The 16,884-nt window shown below is 39.0% G+C and overlaps 1 protein-coding gene and 1 long non-coding RNA gene across 2 annotated transcripts in view; both read right to left on the bottom strand.

The window, feature by feature from the left end:
* Positions 1 to 1,465: 1,465 nt before the first annotated feature.
* GKN2 (gastrokine 2) lies at positions 1,466 to 8,045 on the bottom strand. Its single transcript, XM_065928789.1, has 6 exons — positions 8,007 to 8,045; positions 6,382 to 6,435; positions 5,806 to 5,943; positions 3,938 to 4,048; positions 3,096 to 3,252; positions 1,466 to 1,548 (listed from the first exon to the last, which is right to left on the bottom strand). The coding sequence occupies exons 1-6, from the start codon at positions 8,043 to 8,045 to the stop codon at positions 1,466 to 1,468; spliced, it is 582 nt and encodes a 193-aa protein (XP_065784861.1).
* A 4,773-nt stretch (positions 8,046 to 12,818) lies between these two features.
* Positions 12,819 to 16,884, bottom strand: part of LOC136164272 (uncharacterized) — a 51,836-nt gene continuing 47,770 nt past the window's right edge. The window contains exons 2-3 of the long non-coding RNA XR_010662327.1: positions 13,586 to 13,669; positions 12,819 to 12,926 (exon numbers count right to left, since the gene is read on the bottom strand). This is a non-coding gene — a long non-coding RNA (uncharacterized lncRNA). The remainder of the gene's footprint in view (positions 12,927 to 13,585; positions 13,670 to 16,884) is intronic.

Below are 16,884 nucleotides of genomic sequence, written 5' to 3'. Positions count from 1 at the left end.
TATATTGCTATCTACTTCTTCCTTTAGATCTGGTGATGTTTGCTTTATATGTTTAAGTGCTCTGACATTGAGTGTACATAGGTTTATAATTGTTTTATCTTCCTGGTAATTTAAAGTAAAGCTAATTTGAAATTAAAATTAAGAGTCCTTTCCTCTCTGATGATGACACAAGGAAGATGGAGACCTTGGGGCTCACAGTAATGGTTTTACCACCACGGAGAAAGCTAATGCAAGATGCTGAGGCTGACATGTAGAGAGAAAGAGTGTTGAGAGTGGAAAAAGATAGTCTGGTCACCTTCAAGCACCTAGTTCTGGCCAACCAAGACCAGAATATACCTATCTTCCTTTGGTAGACGAAGCAATAAATTCCTACCTCTCCACTCCCACCTGTTATTTCGATTTGGGTGCCATCATTTGCAAACATTAGGGGACCAGCTAATATACTCTACTTTTATTTGACACTTTATTATACACTCTTTACTGCTGTTATCAAGTGGTTTGATATAAATGACTCATTGCCTAACAAGAAAATAACTTTCTTTACTATGGTAGTTTTGCCAACATATCTATCCTGGTGCTAATGATTATTAAGGAGTAGATGTTAGAAATAGGAGCAATTGACGATAGAAATTCTTGCTAAAGTAGTTCCTCTTTGTTCTGAACCTGCATTTGCTGACCAGTCCATATGAGAATTAATTATATGTGCTGGAAATTTGCCCACCTTTTGCAATTTATATGAAATGTTAGAAATTGTTTTCCTCCTACACTGACTTGATACTCCCAAACAAGTCCTCACTCCTGTAAAACTTTTCAGGAATATGTATCTCTCTCTAGGTGATGGGTGTTTCTCCCTCTCTCTCTCCACACTCTGGGATGAAATGTGTCATGATAGTGTTTATTACAGTTGAGTCTACTAATCTGATGAACTAGAAGTTATATAAATGGCCCTCAAAGTTGGGGACTTTGTCAGAAGGTATACTTGATAACATAAACTTTACATATAAAGTTTGCATCATCTGATCAGGCAAGTTGTCTTTAAAGGGTATAAATAAACTATCCCTCTCATCAGGTAGAAGTTACTATAACCTGAGCCCCTGCTCTACCTAAGCTACTTCAGTGTGTTGGATGGAGAGATGGGCAGCTGGTTTAAGGGACAGATGCAAAAGTGGAGACTTGCATATAACTGACCAGCCTATATGTAACTCACCTATATTATCTGGGAATTTTCACACTATGCACTTTATTTGAAATCCTGGCAATTTCTTTCACATATTGATGTAAACATCATTTGACTTCCCTTTGTGGTTTACAAAAACAAACACGCAGATATCTATAAATATACTAGTCATGCTTTACTAGTGAATCTCCAAATTAGTTGGGGCATTAAGAAAGAATTTAATTTGGCTGTTGAGTGGAAACCAAGGGTGTATTTCTTTAAAAAGATGAAACCAGTGTGCTGAATGCCTTACACGTGAACATCTGCACAGACGGAAATTCCCAAGATGCCCAGGAGCCCAGCCTTTGCGCAGGCTCCAGCACCAATATTATCTGAAAAGGGGGAAATTTTTGAAAAAAAGAGAATGAAGACGTTAGCAAATTAAATTTAATTTAGCAAACCAATCCCCTTTTGTAAATGTCTTGATGAGGGGTTGCACATGTAATTTCATGTTGCCCAAGATTTCAGCTATACTTGTAAAGAATAATCATATATTAGCTTAAATAAGACTAACAATTCCTGGAAGTACTCTCTGGCTCAGCAGATGCCATAGCATTCTGCATTGATGGCATGCCAGTGTGCCTTTACTTGTAAGTACTAATGACCTTATTAAAAGAAAAATATCTTAACACCTGGGCAATAGAAAGGTAATAAGTGCCAATTCTTTTCTTCTTTATCTACCTCCCACTACTCTGAGGAATTTTTCTTGTTGCTTTCATTGTCTGTGATACAGCCTCTCTTTCACTCTGGCCACTCTTAATACTTGGGCATATTTAGCAATTTTGTGTAAAAATACCAGGAATGACCGCAGTGACACATGTTAACTGGATAAATCAGAGTTCAGACTCCCCGTCTGTCAGTCCACTTTGCCTGCTCTTTCTTGGGCCAATCTTATCCTAAATTCTGATTGCTCTTTAACTTTTTTGAGAAACAATTGACAAATATATTTGTATATATTTTAAATGTAAAATGTATTGGTGGCACAGTGGTAAACAAGCCACCTTCAATGCAGGAAACTCAGGTTCAATCCCTGGGTCAGGAAGATACCCCTGAGAAGGAAATGGCTACCCACTCCAGGATTCATGCCTGGACAATCCCATGGACTCGGGAGCCTGGCGGGCTATGGTCCATTGGGTTGCAAAGAGTCAGACATGACTTAGTGACTAAACCACCACCAAAGTGAACAATATGATAATTTGATATACAGATACATTATAGAAGGTCAAAATAGCACATCCATCACTTCACATAGCTAACCCTTTTGTGTTTGTGTGGTAGAAACTCTTAATCTCTACTGTCAGCAACTTTGAAGTATGCAATACCATATTATTAACCAGAGTTACCATGCTGTACTGTGTTCAGTTGCTTAGTCACGTCTGACTCCTGGCATCCCTATGGGCTGTAGCCCACCATGCTCCTCTGTCCATGGGATTTTCCCAGGCAAGAATGCTGGAGTGGGTTGCCATTTCCTACTCCAAAGGAATCTTCCCAACCTTTGGATCGAACACACATGTCCTGTGTCTCCTGGTGGATTCTTTACCACTGAGCCACCAAGGAAGCCCTATGCTATACTTTAGAGAATCCAATAGTTTTCCCTTGGTGCCAAAGGAATCTTTTTTTTTTTTATTACATCCTCTATCATAATGAATTAACTTCTCCACCAGATCATGTGTTCCTTGGGGGTAGAGTTTTACTCATTTCTGTGTCTCCCCCAATATTTAGAAGCATTTCCACACATGAAGGATATTTAAATCCCCAAATAAACCCAATTGAGTCATGTTTCATGTTTATTTGTATCTCACACCGCACTTAACAGAGTGCCTGACATATTGGAGCAGTCAGAAAATATTTGGTAAAGGAATGATTTATTGGTACTTACGTGTCTTATCAGCCACTTCCCCTTGATATAAGGGGACATGTTCGCAAAGCTGCCTGATGGGTGATCCAAACAGGAACCAATCCACATTTGTGATCAGAGACTTCAGTGGGTTGTACTTGACCCAGATGTATTTGTCAGAAAACATGCTGTTCAAAGCCTAGATCAGTACAACAGAGTGGAATAAGATGAAATAAATTGATATAATCTGGTGCACCTTATTCTAAATTGTGGCTTTGAACAGAAGGTGGTCAGGGATCTCAAGACATCATCTCTTCTGACCGCTTGGTCTATAGAGAAGCCTCATTATTATCAGTGCTATTTTGCAGTTAATGATAATGAAACCTAGAGAAGGTGAATCCTGTGCCCAATGAGAAGACACAAAAGGAGAATTAAACCTCAAGTTCCTAGCCTCACACAATGCTTGCTTATTCTCTTTATATTGTATTTACTTGCAGTGTTGTGTTATTGGATATCAAAACTTCACTCATTTTTCCTCCCAATCATGAAAAGAGCAGTTAGTCCTTTCTACAAAGACACTGGCATTTATGATAGGTTTTAAATTTTTAATTGTTATTTTTACTTTCTAAGGAAGTAAATGGTTTGCCTGAGGACACATATCTAGGGCTGAGCAGAGGCAGCCTTTGTATTATAAGTTCTTATAACTGGGAGCTGCATAGTGGAACTCAAGCTAAGAGATATATTCCTTCTCTAAAATCAATGAATATGAAAATGCTTTAAAGTGGAGAATACCGTATCCTTATCCCTTACCCTCTTCATTTCTCCATGGACCCCATATTCTCTGGCTCAAGAACAGGAAATACTTAAGGCTACCCCAGAATTACCTTCCTCTCAAAGATGTACCGTTTGAGTTGGTCCAGAGCAGGGATGGCTTTGTGGTCCATCTTCAGGATGTAGCAGGCTCTTCTGGAGAGCACCCTGAGCGCAATGTAGCCCTGAAGCAGCAAGATCACAGTTACTGCCCCTCCCAGTTCCTGAACTTAGTGAGTACAGCCATTCAGGAAAGCTTCAAACATACACAGCAAGATTTTCAAGCTGCAATCCATTCTATCCATTTGACTTCTTTTACCTTGTCATTTCACTTTTTCACTTGTCATTTCTACCTCTAAATTTGCGTAAACTCTTGATGTGTGCCTCAATTTTCATGTTTTGGTTTTGCAGTTTGGGGTTTGAAAGGTCAAGGAGAAATTGCTCTTTGTCTTTCTCTATTGATTTTGTTCTGCTGCCTCCTCAATTTGGAGTAAATACGGTATTCTTTAGCCCTGTGCTTTCAAATATGTTTATTACCAGCCACAAGTTTCCATTTACATTTAAAGTCAAATTAAATAAAATTTAAAGTGTACTTCCTCCATCACATATTTTCAAGTACTCTGTAACAACAAGTGGTTAGTAGCTTCCCTATTGGAAAATGCAGATACAGAGCATTTCTACCATTGCAGAAAATTCCACTGGACAGTACTGCTTTAGAAGATCTCAACATACTCACACCACCCTCACACTCCACACATACATGTTTCATTGACTCTCCTCTCCCCTCTTTACCATCTTCTCTTCATCTTTTCTCCACCTCAAACCCAAGCTGGCTGCATAAGGATGGAATGGAGGAAATTGGGATTGGAAGAACAATGGAGTTTGAAGACCTTGGAGCCAAAAGGAACCTTCTTGAATATTCATCTGGACTGGAATTTTCTTGCATAGTTCTAAATAATTATTCAGCATATAAGATTGTATATAATACAAATCTTTCTAGTCCCTAATTTTCAGTTCTCATTAATTTCCAGTTCCTAAAATCCAAAAATCAACTGAAGCCAAGCCTGAGGAGAGTGGAAGAGGCTTAAACCAACTTCTCACCATGCTACTTTTTAAAGATACTTTTGGGATTTCCCTGACACCTGCTTAAGAAGAATTTCAGCACAACTCCTTGAAAACTAAGACTCAATGCTTTCAAATGTGTCATGGAACTCCCAATAACAGTGGGACAGAGGCAGGGAGGAGGTTTCTACAAGAAAAGCAAGTTCAAATGCCCAGTGCCATAGACTATGGACTGCTTATATCCACAGTCCATAACTCTCTCCATAGATAAAAGCAGGTTTGTCACCCAGATGGAACAAATGGAAAGCAAACACATAAATGAATGAATCAAGGATGGAATAAGTTTTCTGAGCAGGTTTCTGAGATTTATTGTTAATTCCAGTAAATGAAACTTGGAAATAGCATAATGTTTTTAAGTTAACATGCTTTAATTCTTCCAAAAGTATAATTTTTTCATATCCTATGTACATAGTTAAATATGTAGCTGTTCAGGATTTCTGCTATTTTGTGACTGCTTGTTTCATGATTGCTCTCTTTCTGCAGAATTTTTTGTATTGGAAGAAGTCCTACTTCACTCACACCTTTGACAAATATTTTTGAGAGCCTGTGTCCCAGGCCTTGCCCTGGGTTTTAGTCACACTTTTAGGCACTTTCTGAGCCTGTAGTGAGTCAACATCATCATGCTTCCTACCTGAAAAGATCAAGCAAATTCGTATATTTCCTGTCTCATCAATTTTTTAGTTAGAAATGGGAAAAGAAGAAGTAAGGACATTCTGAAAGAATTACAAGGATAGATCCTGGAATTCAAATGCATGATAAATGGTTGTCCCTCCACCCTGTAGAAGTCCATTCTTGAAGAATATAAAATATTGCTGCTTACGTGTTTATAGTCAAAAATGGTGGTCGAGGAGCATGATCCTGCATGGATGTTAATGATGGCAGCATTTTTTTCATTGTCAATTGTCATCGTCTCCTGAATTTGGCCACCTTTGTCAGTTGGGCTGATGATGTTATAAACCTAGATTGACAAAGACATAATGGTGGTTTCACAAACCAAGTGCTTTTGAAAGGCAACCCTCCTGGAAAAGTAAAGCCTCCTATTGCTTTGAACAAGAGACTGAACATTGACATGTTTCCACTGGCATCCCAGACCAAAAGCCCATGCTAAAATAAGAATGCAAAGGTCTTCTTCTTAGTTCACTGTATTACATATGGGCAAAGCAATGACATCACATGAGAAATGAAATTGACCACATTTTAAAGCAAAGGGTTATATTTTTAAGGTATTGTGGTTGGAAGAAATAGTCAGCCTCATTGTTTCTTTTACTGGTTATTTCTGGGATGTCATCCCACATACAGGGCATGTGGACTCTCTGCTGTCCTTCAGATTATCTTGTGTCTTCTTTTTCCTCTCCTAATATCTCTAGGATATAATATCTGTAGTGAACTAACTCACCTCATTTCCCAAAGATTGTGTCCCAAAGAAGGCCAGTGCTACCACAAATACCACCTGAAAAACAGACCAGTCACATCCATTCATAACAGGGCTGTCATTTGGAGTGGGGTGACACAGGACGTGACAAGCACAAATATCTTAGAAAACATATACTTAAAGACACTGGTGGGAGGTCATGGATGGTCAACAGTCCATTTCCAAAATGTGCCAACACTCATTCATTTGACAGGCATTTGGTGAGTTTTTGCTAATTTTCAGATTAGTTCTCCCTTCGTTACCAAATTCCTGACCCTTCCCAACAACACAACCTTCTAGAAAGAATATGCCAGAAAAATACTTGGGGGAAATACAAGATGCCTTTTGGTGTTAAAAGTAATAATAATAATAATAATAATAATAATAATAAATTTTAAAAAAATACTTGGGAGAGATGAGCAGTAAGAAAGGGCTCATTTTACTAAGAGGAGGACCCTGGAGGTATTCACACTGGCTTTAGTAGTCAGGCATCCAAGTTGTGCTTTTTGGTTTAAAAAATTATTTAATTTCTTGAGATAAAGAGAGTAAGACAGATTTAAAATAGATTCATGGGTGATAGGGGTACCTATGTATTCCTAAGGGAAACTATGAAAATCAGATCATGGAGACACAAGCAACTTCTGAGGCTGACATCAAAGAAAACGTCCACATTCCCATTAGATGCCATCAGACAAGTGTTAGGCCAGCAGAATGCGAGGCTGACCCAGGGCACTGCTGACATCCTGCTGCAGTTGTACAGGGTCTCATTCAATATGCTGAGCCTGGTTTTGTGTTCCCTGTTCTGAACATCACAGGGCACTGCACTGTTATTGGGATTGCTGATGGAGAGAATCTTCAGGAAGGCTGGTGTTTTTAGTACCTGTCGGTGAGGCTTCAGAGAAGGCAATGACAACCCACTCCAGTACTCTTGCCTGGGAAATCCCATGGATGGAGGAGCCTGGTGGGCTACAGTCCCTGGGGTCGCAAAGAGTCGGACACGACTGAGCAGCTCCGCTTTCACTTTTCACTTTCATGCACTGGAGAAGGAAATGGCAACCCACTCCAGTATTCTTGCCTGGAGAATCCCAAGGATGGGAGCCTGGTGGGCTGCCATCTATGGGGTCGCACAGAGTCAGATACGACTGACGTGATTTAGCAGCAGCAGCAGCAGTGAGGTTTTCCTACTTCCCTTTGCATCTCATCAATAATATTTCTGTCCTGGTGACTGTGGGTAGAATGTCTAACATGTACCTAAGGGCAGACGTCCAACCTGTCTACTCGCATACAAAAAACCTCGGCTCCAAGGCCAGCTCTAGTAACATCTGACACTCCTACGTGTTCTATTTAATGGGTCAAGTACAGAAGCTTGAGTTAGATGGGTGGAAGGCTGAACACTTAGTGAAATGATTAAAGAGTCAGGAAATGTCCCCTGCCCCCAAATAGCCACCCACCCAACAACGTGACTAATACCCCACAGTTCTAGGTGTGCATTTTGGGGTTAGATCTCTTTTGGAAAATCAAGAGATCCTGGGAGAAGGAACTGGTTAAATTGACAGTGTTTAACAGCTTATGGGGAGGTACTTATATTACTCTCTCCTTCAACAACTCACTGAGAATAAGGGGTAGAGGCTGCGGGGAAGGAGCTCCATTCTGCAATAGAACAGAGTTCACTGTCTATGGAGCGCTGCCATGTGAAGCTATGGGAGACTGGGATCAGGGCCGGGATCTGTTGGAGTGGTCACAGCAGGGTTGCTCTGCCACGATTGCTTCTGTATGTGGGGCCTAAGATGGATAGATTTCAAGACTAAACCCCACATTTCTGGCCTGGGGAAATCATAGTCCTCTGTGTCTCAATCTCCTCACCTGTAGAATGGGGCAATACCACTCAGTTTAGTGGCTTCCCCCGTGGCTCAGCAGTAAAGAATCTGCCTGCAATGCAGGAAATGCAGGAGACACAGGTTCAATACCAGGGTCAGGAAGACCCCTGAGAGTAAGAAGCCCACTCCAGTATTCTTGCAGGGAGAATCCCAAGGACCGAGGAGCCTGGCAGGCTCTGGTCCATAGGGTCACATGAGGTTCAGACACAGCAGAAGGAACTGCGCATAGCACACATACACTTGTTGCAGGGAATAGATGAAGTGATTCATGTGAATGTTCAGCACAAGGCCTAGCATGCACTTGGCAAATGGCGGATGTTTTTTATTATCGATATTATTATTACTTTCGACCATACCTCATGGCATGCAGTATCTTAGTTCCCCAACCAAGGATTGAACTTGTGCCCCTTGTAGCCAAAGCACGAAGACTTAACTGATGACCACCAGGAAAGTCCCTGATATTATTATTTTCAAATCACTATTTCCCTTTTAGATGGTAAATATAGTTATTTGGAGGGTAATGCCCTCCAAATTTCACAATAAGGAATTATTATTAAAATATTACAAATTAAAATTCCCTCAATATTCCTCATTTTTTTCTTTGTATTTTGGTAGTAAACATCTCAAGAAATAGACAAAGGACAAATAAACATGGACAAATTAATATTTGACATTATCCCTGCCAAAGACAGCATTAATTCAATCAAGAAACTTAGAAGAATGAAGTATTTGTCTAAGACCCCTGAAAACCAACACACATTGGATGTGAACATTCTCTGCAAGCAGTAACCATAAGAGTAAAAAGAAATATAAACAAATACTCACAAAGATTTTCATTTTGCCTGAAAAGAAGAAACTGCTGGAGCAAGTAAGGCTGCCCAGTGCAACTTCTACCTTTATATTGGATTTCAGGTGCAGAAATCTCTGTCCAGAATGATCACTTTGAAAAAGGCCATGTTCCTATCAATGCCACACCCCAGCAAACTCCTTTATCAGGATTAAGACACAACCACATAACATAATATCAGAGAAGTTCATTACCCAATAGTGAAAATTCGTCACTTGGTCACTCTGTAAATATTGCCACTTATCTACTCTCTGTTGCATTTGTGATTTCAATGTCCACCCTTTTAAAACATTGCAAGATCCTTGTTTTACACAAACAGCTCATGGTCATCTATATCTAATACTATATTCCTAAATCTCACCTGATAGTAAAGTCCACCCTTAAGACATGAGTTGGGCCCCCTCAGTGTCTTTTCATCCCTGCCCTGCTTGTTTAATTTTCCATCCAAGAGTTGGATATGAGCCTAGAGCTGAGGGTAGTGTCTGCGGACATGTTGTAAGAAAAAGCCATCTTAGGACTTCTTTTCTTCTCTCCTACAGAATTGGTGCTAGTTTCCGGAAATCCATGAAGAACAAGTCTCAGAGATCCCTCTGCACAATTACCAGCATTAACCAATTTTTTATGTTTAAACTTTACCCAAAACTCCATCACAACTATGACTTATATAGTTCTTGTTATCTTGAAGTACATTGAGAAATTCTCAGACTGAAAAAATAGAGAGAATAAAGATGATGCAAGTAATTTTTATAATTCTACCATCAGAAATGGCTAGCTGGTATTAGGGTGGGATCTTGAACTCAGATGTGGGGAAATACAAAAGCAAATAGCACCTGTAAATGGCAGAATTGTTCAACATGGAAAATTACTACAGTAAGCAAAGAAAAAACATAAATGATGTTCTTGTTCTAGAGCTGGAATGACTTCTTAGCCAGTAACTATTTAAAACTTGAGCTTTTAAAAAGCAGACATTTGGGCAATTTGGGAGTTACCTAGTTCACTGGAATTCCCCTACCTTGGCTGTTCAGCTACGTTGGATGTAAAATGGGCTTTTCATTTAGTATTTCTAAGACAGCAACAGCAAGAAGGGTTACAGTACCTCTGCAATTTCCTCCCATATCTGGCTCCAAAATCCCCCCTAAAATCACACAGTAGATATTAGAATTAGAGGTATTATACTCTACTCTTTAATGTGTTCCCTGTCTCCTCAAGAGTTCTGAGTCTGTATGTCTAGTAATGACAATAGTTAGCATTAATAGGGGTTTCCCTGGTGGCTCAGGATGGTTAAGAATCTGTCTGCAATGCAGGAGACACCTGTTCAATCCCTGGGTTGGGAAGATCCCTTGGAGTAGGAAATGGCAACCCACTCCAGTATTCTTGCCTAGGAAATCACATGGACAGAGGAACCTGGTGGGCTACAGTCCATGGGGTCACAAAGTGTCAGACACGACTAACACTTTCACTTTAGTATTAATGGAGCACCTAATATGTTCTATCACTTCTTAAGATCTTTGCATATATTAATTCATTTGGTCCTCACAACAATCCTATGGGTTACTTTCTAATCATGTTTCATTTTACAAATAAGAAAACTAAGGTGCAGAAAAGTCAACTTTTAAGGACACAAGTGGGGGCTAGAGCAAAATCTGACATCACATTGTGTCACCAGAGTCCACACTGGTAACAACTGCTATCTGTCCTCTCTGACTGGGTGCTAAGTGTGACTTCTTGCCTTTCTGAGATGGAGACATTAGCAAGGAGCCTTCTGATTCCAGAAAGTTTCTTGACAAAAAGATAGACTTGGAAATAGGCCTAACCCACAACTCAAGGGTAAAACTTTTAAATAGGGTGAATGAGACACTGTACTTATAAAAGTTATTATAAATAAAATCCAAGACTCAACTGCCTACCTCCCCAATGAGAGTGTGAAGTTGCCAGCATGAAAGGGTCTCCTGCTGGCCTTACCCACACCTTGGACACTTCTTCAGTGGGTCCGAAAAGGGGCACAGCCACATGGACTCTTAAACTTCCCTGGGTGATTCTAATTGAAAGAGCTGTTTCAAATCCTGTCCAAACTCCTCCTGAGGAAAATAGGATCCAAATAGGTTAAGAAACTCGGCCAAGGTCATATATAGATACAGTTAGTGACAAAGATAAGACTTTTTCTTGCTATTCTATTGGTCAAACGAAACAGTAAATCCACTCCCTTACTGATTTTGTTAGTTTTCCTTACGTAAGTTTGAGCTTATTTTAACTATTACCCTTTTAATGACACCTACATCCCCTATTTTTGCAGTTTTTCTTTCTCTCTCACACACACACACATGAACATAATTCTGTAACTCATTTTTTTAATTTGCCAGGCACTTACGTTTGGATATACTATAATATATGAGACTCAATACATCTAAAACAAAAGTTGCTACATTCTTTCCCTCAAAGCAGCCTTTCTTCTGGACATTGTTATCTCTGCTGACAATTTCCCCCAGGTGTTCAGGCTCACCTTGCGGTTATCCTTGCTTTTTCTGCCATTTTTCCTCTGTAATGCCTAGCCCATTTGTGTCTTTCTCTTCAATCTATGAGCTCAAACTCCATTTTCTCATTCTCACCACCATACACTGTCCCTGGTGCAATGACTTCAAGTAACCAGAATTGCTACCCTAGCTGCTATAACAGGAAACACCTAAATCTCGGTGATTTGACAACATAAACTTTTATTTCTCATTCACGTAAAGGCCCATGCAGATGACTTCATGGACAACGGCTCTCCTCCAACGGATGACTTATGGCTTCCAGCTTCTTTCTTATGTAGCTTCCCATCTTCAAATGTAGTTTCATGGTTATCCTAGCAGCAACAAACCGGCAGTTGAGAGTTTAGATCAACAGCATGAAGAAAACACGTCTTCTTTTAGCTTCTTCAGAATGAAAATGACCACATCCATTCATTATCCATTAGTAAGGACCAGCCACAGTTCATATCTAAATATGAGGGGAATGAAGCTTAGCTCTGTGCAAAAAGAGGAAGCCAGTCTTTGGGCATAAGAGAAAAGGCCAAAATTGTCTCCGTGTTTCCAGACTTTCCATTGTTCCATCCTCAGAACCAATTAATTCAAGACTTAAAGGCATCATATTGCTTAAGTTGCTCTTGTGTTCAAAGACTTTCTAAAATTCTCCAGCAACTGTAGGCTAAAATTGAATACTGTTAGCTTGGCAATGGCACCCCACTCCAGTATTCTTGCCTGGAGAATCCCATGGGCAGAGGAGCCTGGTAGGCTGCAGTCCATGGGGTCGCGAAGAGTCAGACACGACTGAGTGATTTCACTTCCGCTTTTCACTTTCATGCATTGGAAAAGGAAATGGCAACCCACCTCAGTGTTCTTGCCTGGAGAATCCCAGGGATGGGGGAGCCTGGTGGGCTGCCATCTATGGGGTTGCACAAAGTTGGACACAACTGAAGTGACTTAGCAGCAGCAGCAGCAGCAGCTTGGCATTTAGCTCACTATTATAGTCTCATTGCGAACTAAATTTCTCAAGTAGTATGAGTGAGAAATACTTAAATGAAGGAGAGACGATATGGTTATAGAGATAGAGAGATGTTCATTTACTCAATTGCCACAAAAGACACTCAACTTTACTTTCCTGTCCTTTCCCTCCATATCTTAGACTCCCCACCTTTCACCATGCTATTGTCTTTTCGTATTACCTTTATATATTTTGTCTCTCTTTCTTCTTTCCTTCCTTCTTTTATTTCTCTTCTTCTTTCTGTTCTCAATGACAGTCTCCCTTATGAAAGTCACCAGATAAATATTCTGAGATGGATAGAAGAATAAATGAGACCCGATGAATATCTGTTCTCAGAGCTTGCTATCATAAACATAAATAACTATTAAAATATAGTAAATGTTATGCACACTGTTATATATATAGAAAATAGATAACCAACAATGATGTACTGTATAGCACAGGGAACTATACTCAGTATTTTGTAGTAACCTACATGCAAAAAGTCTCTGAAAAGGAATATATATATATATGTATATGTATATATATCTGAAACACTTTGTTGTACATTTGAAACTAACACAATATTGTAAGTCAACTATACTTCAATTAAAAAATAATAATCAAAAAATATATAGTAGATGTTAAGTAACAGAAAAGAAACACAAATAATTTGCAGCAACATGTACAGACCTAGAGATCGCCCTATTGAGTGATGTAAATCAGAGAAAGCAAGGATCATATGATATTGCTTATATATAGAATCTTTAAAAAGAGTACAAATGAACCTATTTACAAAACAGAAATTGAGTCACAGATGTAGATTTAGTCTCAACTTATGAAACATTTTACAAATCCACAGGTTATAAAATGAACACATGGAACATGTCTTTAATGGCCAAAGACATGATTAGAGGGAACAAAACAATAGGAGGTGCTTTGAGTTACAGCTTCTGACACATCTTACCTGAATTTGAATTGTCTAAGTGTTCCAGCTCACTGTGTGTTCTTTGCCAAGTTATTTAATCTCTCAGTGCCTCAATATCTTCATCTGTAAAGAAAGGGTAGTAAAAACATCTCCTCACAGGGGTACCATGAAGATTGAACGAGGGCACACATATAAAGCATGTAGTAGAGTAGCAGACACAGTAGGTTCTTAATAAATGTTGTCTAATGTTATGGTCACTATTTATTATTCATAATACACATTCAGTCTTGTTAGTTATTAAGAAATCACAAATCAATAATTTAATAAGAAACCATTTACTTCTTTTAGTGAGCATAAGGTGGAAAAAGTTCCATCTTCTGGGTGAAGCCTCTGTAACTACCCCAGCTTAAAGAACTCACTCTCCTCTGAATGTTTTGTCTATATCGCTCATTTGAAGAAGCCACAAGTCACAAAAGAAAAGTACAGGCTCCCCAGATTTCATGAAAACATCATCCCATTTTTTAGCTGCCGTGTGACCTTTGACAAGTTGCAGAGCCTCTCGGTAAGAAAATGGTCCTCATAGAGGAAGTGGGCTCTCATAGATTATGAATCTGTTGGACGTATGAGCCTCTAGAACTATGAGAAAATAAATATATATTGTTTATAAACCACCACGTCTGAATGCCTAAGACAATCAGAGAAAGAATAAAAAAGGTAAAATGAAATTTTTTTCCTTATTCTTAATTGATCTGATAGACAGCTGTTCAAATGTAATGCAAACTATGGATTTTGGGTGGTAATGATGTGTCAGTATAGGTTCATCAATTGTGACAAATGTAACTTCCATTTCAATGTTGCTGAGGGAGGCTATGCATGTGAGGGCAAGGAGGATACAGGAATTCCACTCAATTTTAATGCCAACTTAAAACTTATCTTTTCAAAAAACTGTTTAAAAAAATAAAAAAGGTTAAAAAAAGGAAAGAAAAAAAAACAAATGAAACTAATACAAAATAGTTTCAAACATATTAGATATTAATCCAACTATTTCAATAATTACTTTAAATATGAATGATCTAAATACACCAAGCAAAAAAGAGATTGTCAAAGTGGATCACAAAAACAAGACCCAACTATATGTTATGTACAAGAAACTCACTTTAAATATAAAGACACAGATTATATATTAAAATACAGTTTAAAGTTAAGGAGTAAAGAAATACATACCATCTAACACTAATTTTTAAAAGCTAGAGTATCTATATTAATTTTAAATAAAGCAGACTTCCAAAAAATTATCCAAGTTAAAGTGGGCAATAACAGCATGATAAAGGAGTCAATTCTTCTATTTATTTTAGGGTGAGCCACGAAATTCTACACAATAAATAGTATCAACATTTTTAAAATATACATATCTGTTTAGATACCCCCTTGAATATGTGCCTATATGAAGACAGCAAATCAAATTTAAAGGTGTGTTAATTATTTTAAAAAATGAGTGATTGCCTTTTTAGAGAAACACCCACGGAAACTAACACCAACTAAAATATTATTTTTCTGGGAGGAGTGCAAGGAACTTATAGGTGTGGCAAAGAGAAAAGCGCCTTCACACATGCAGGGAAGCATGAGGTTGACATATCTGAGCTCAGAAGCCAGGGAGAAAGGAAATTTTCACATGGCTATTAGTGTAAATCCCTAGAATATCTTGAGCTTAGTGTGTAACAAATTGTCAGTTCTTGATAAATGGAATAATTCTGACTCAACTTTTCTCTATTGAAATGCAATTAAATGGGAGATTTCATAACTATAAAGATGAATCTGAGAGTATTAAGAACGTTGTAAGGTGATTCTCCCCAGCCACTGAACTCCCCCAGTTCACACCACCTGGCTCTGCAGCTCCCCTAGGCTGACACTTGTTTCCTGGGTGTCTAGATCCAGACTGCCCCCCAGGACTTGACCAAAGGTTCATCTTCTGCATGAAACCTCCATAACTATTCCAGCTTAAAGAGCACACACTCCTCAGAATGTTTTGTCTCTACTGCTCATTTGGAGAAACTGCAAGGCATAAAAGAAAAGAATATAGGCTTCTGGGTTACACGAAAGGATTATTCCATTTTTAACTGGCATGTGACCTTGGATAAGCTCAAAGCCTCCCAGAACCTTTCTCTTACCTTATTTTGATATAGCCACATTATGTGTGTGTCTTGTCTCCTTACAGAGCCAGATACATAATCTGTGAAGCCCAGGGCAAAATGAAAATATGGCACCTCTTGCTCAAGAAACAAAAAACCACCACAATATTACAAAGGAATTAGCCTCCAATTAAAATAAATAAATAAATTTTTAAAAAAGAAAAAAAAAGCTTTTTCCTTTCTTCCATAGTTTCTCTCTTTCTCTCAACCTATGATGGTGTCTTTGATTTGATAGTTAATGTCACAGTCTCTCAGACATGGGGATAGTTGGAAGTAACTGCAAATCCTGAGGGGCACCTGGGGCCCCTCACTATGACTCAGCATGCAGGTCATGTCTGACCTTGATCATGTCTGCATCTGCACCCAGACTCCACACTGGAGGTAGAGGAGTGGGCGGTGGAGAGACCATCCAGGAAGTTGGGGAGAAGCAGGAACTGGGACGACCCACAAGCCACAAATCCAAGCCCCCAGGGCATGCTGCATTGTCCCACTGGACTCTACTTACAAAACACAAATTCAGAAATATAATTAATAAGAATTTCAAGTTGGCAACTTCAAAACGTAAAGTTTGGGGCCCTCTTCTGAGCATGAGTCCTGCATGGGTACTATAGTGATCACATGTCCAAAAAACCAATCCTGTCCTTGGACAGATTTCAGGATCTTGGAGTGTGAGCCCTTGTTTTATATCTTTGAATCTTCTATAGCACTTGTGTTTAACTGGCTCATTGCATTAGCTGGTTAATTAGCATGATTAATTAACATGATTAATTGATTACTTTTCAATATGAGAAAATGAGAAAAGAATTATAGGTCTGAGCAGCAAATGAAAAAACTTCCCAGGCTGGATGAGGGGCATTGAGTCTTTATTTAAATGCAGTTGGACCCCTGAAGAAAAAATACATTCCAGAATAAATCCCAATGGACACACTCTATTAAGCATTTCCAGGAATTGGAGACTAGGGGTGTGGGTAGAACGAGTACATAATTGAATAAACATGGAGCTCAGTATTCCCTGAAGCACCTCTGAGTATCCAGCTTCTTCCTCTGAGGATGTGTGCTTCCAGACATGAACAGATTACACACATGTGTGTATTTTCTATCTGGGATGCAGAAAAGGAAACAGTTTAGGTCAGTCACCCTGCAGAACAT

The sequence above is a fragment of the Muntiacus reevesi genome, chromosome 3, assembly GCF_963930625.1.
Source record: "Muntiacus reevesi chromosome 3, mMunRee1.1, whole genome shotgun sequence".
NCBI lineage: Eukaryota > Metazoa > Chordata > Mammalia > Artiodactyla > Cervidae > Muntiacus > Muntiacus reevesi.
Note: the sequence above shows the minus strand (reverse complement) of the source record. Positions and strands in the feature narration are given on the sequence as shown.

Excerpts from the sequence above, each read along its gene's own strand:
- GKN2 (XM_065928789.1), bottom strand. The coding sequence starts at position 8,045 with ATGGAGCTCCTTCCCCGCAGCCTCTACCCCTTATTCTCA. Across the intron at positions 5,944-6,381 it reads CACAATCTTTGGGAAATGAG|GTTTATAACATCATCAGCCC; the intron begins GTGAGTTAGTTC and ends TTGTCAATCTAG. Across the intron at positions 4,049-5,805 it reads CCATTTTTGACTATAAACAC|GGCTACATTGCGCTCAGGGT; the intron begins GTAAGCAGCAAT and ends TTGCTGCTTCAG.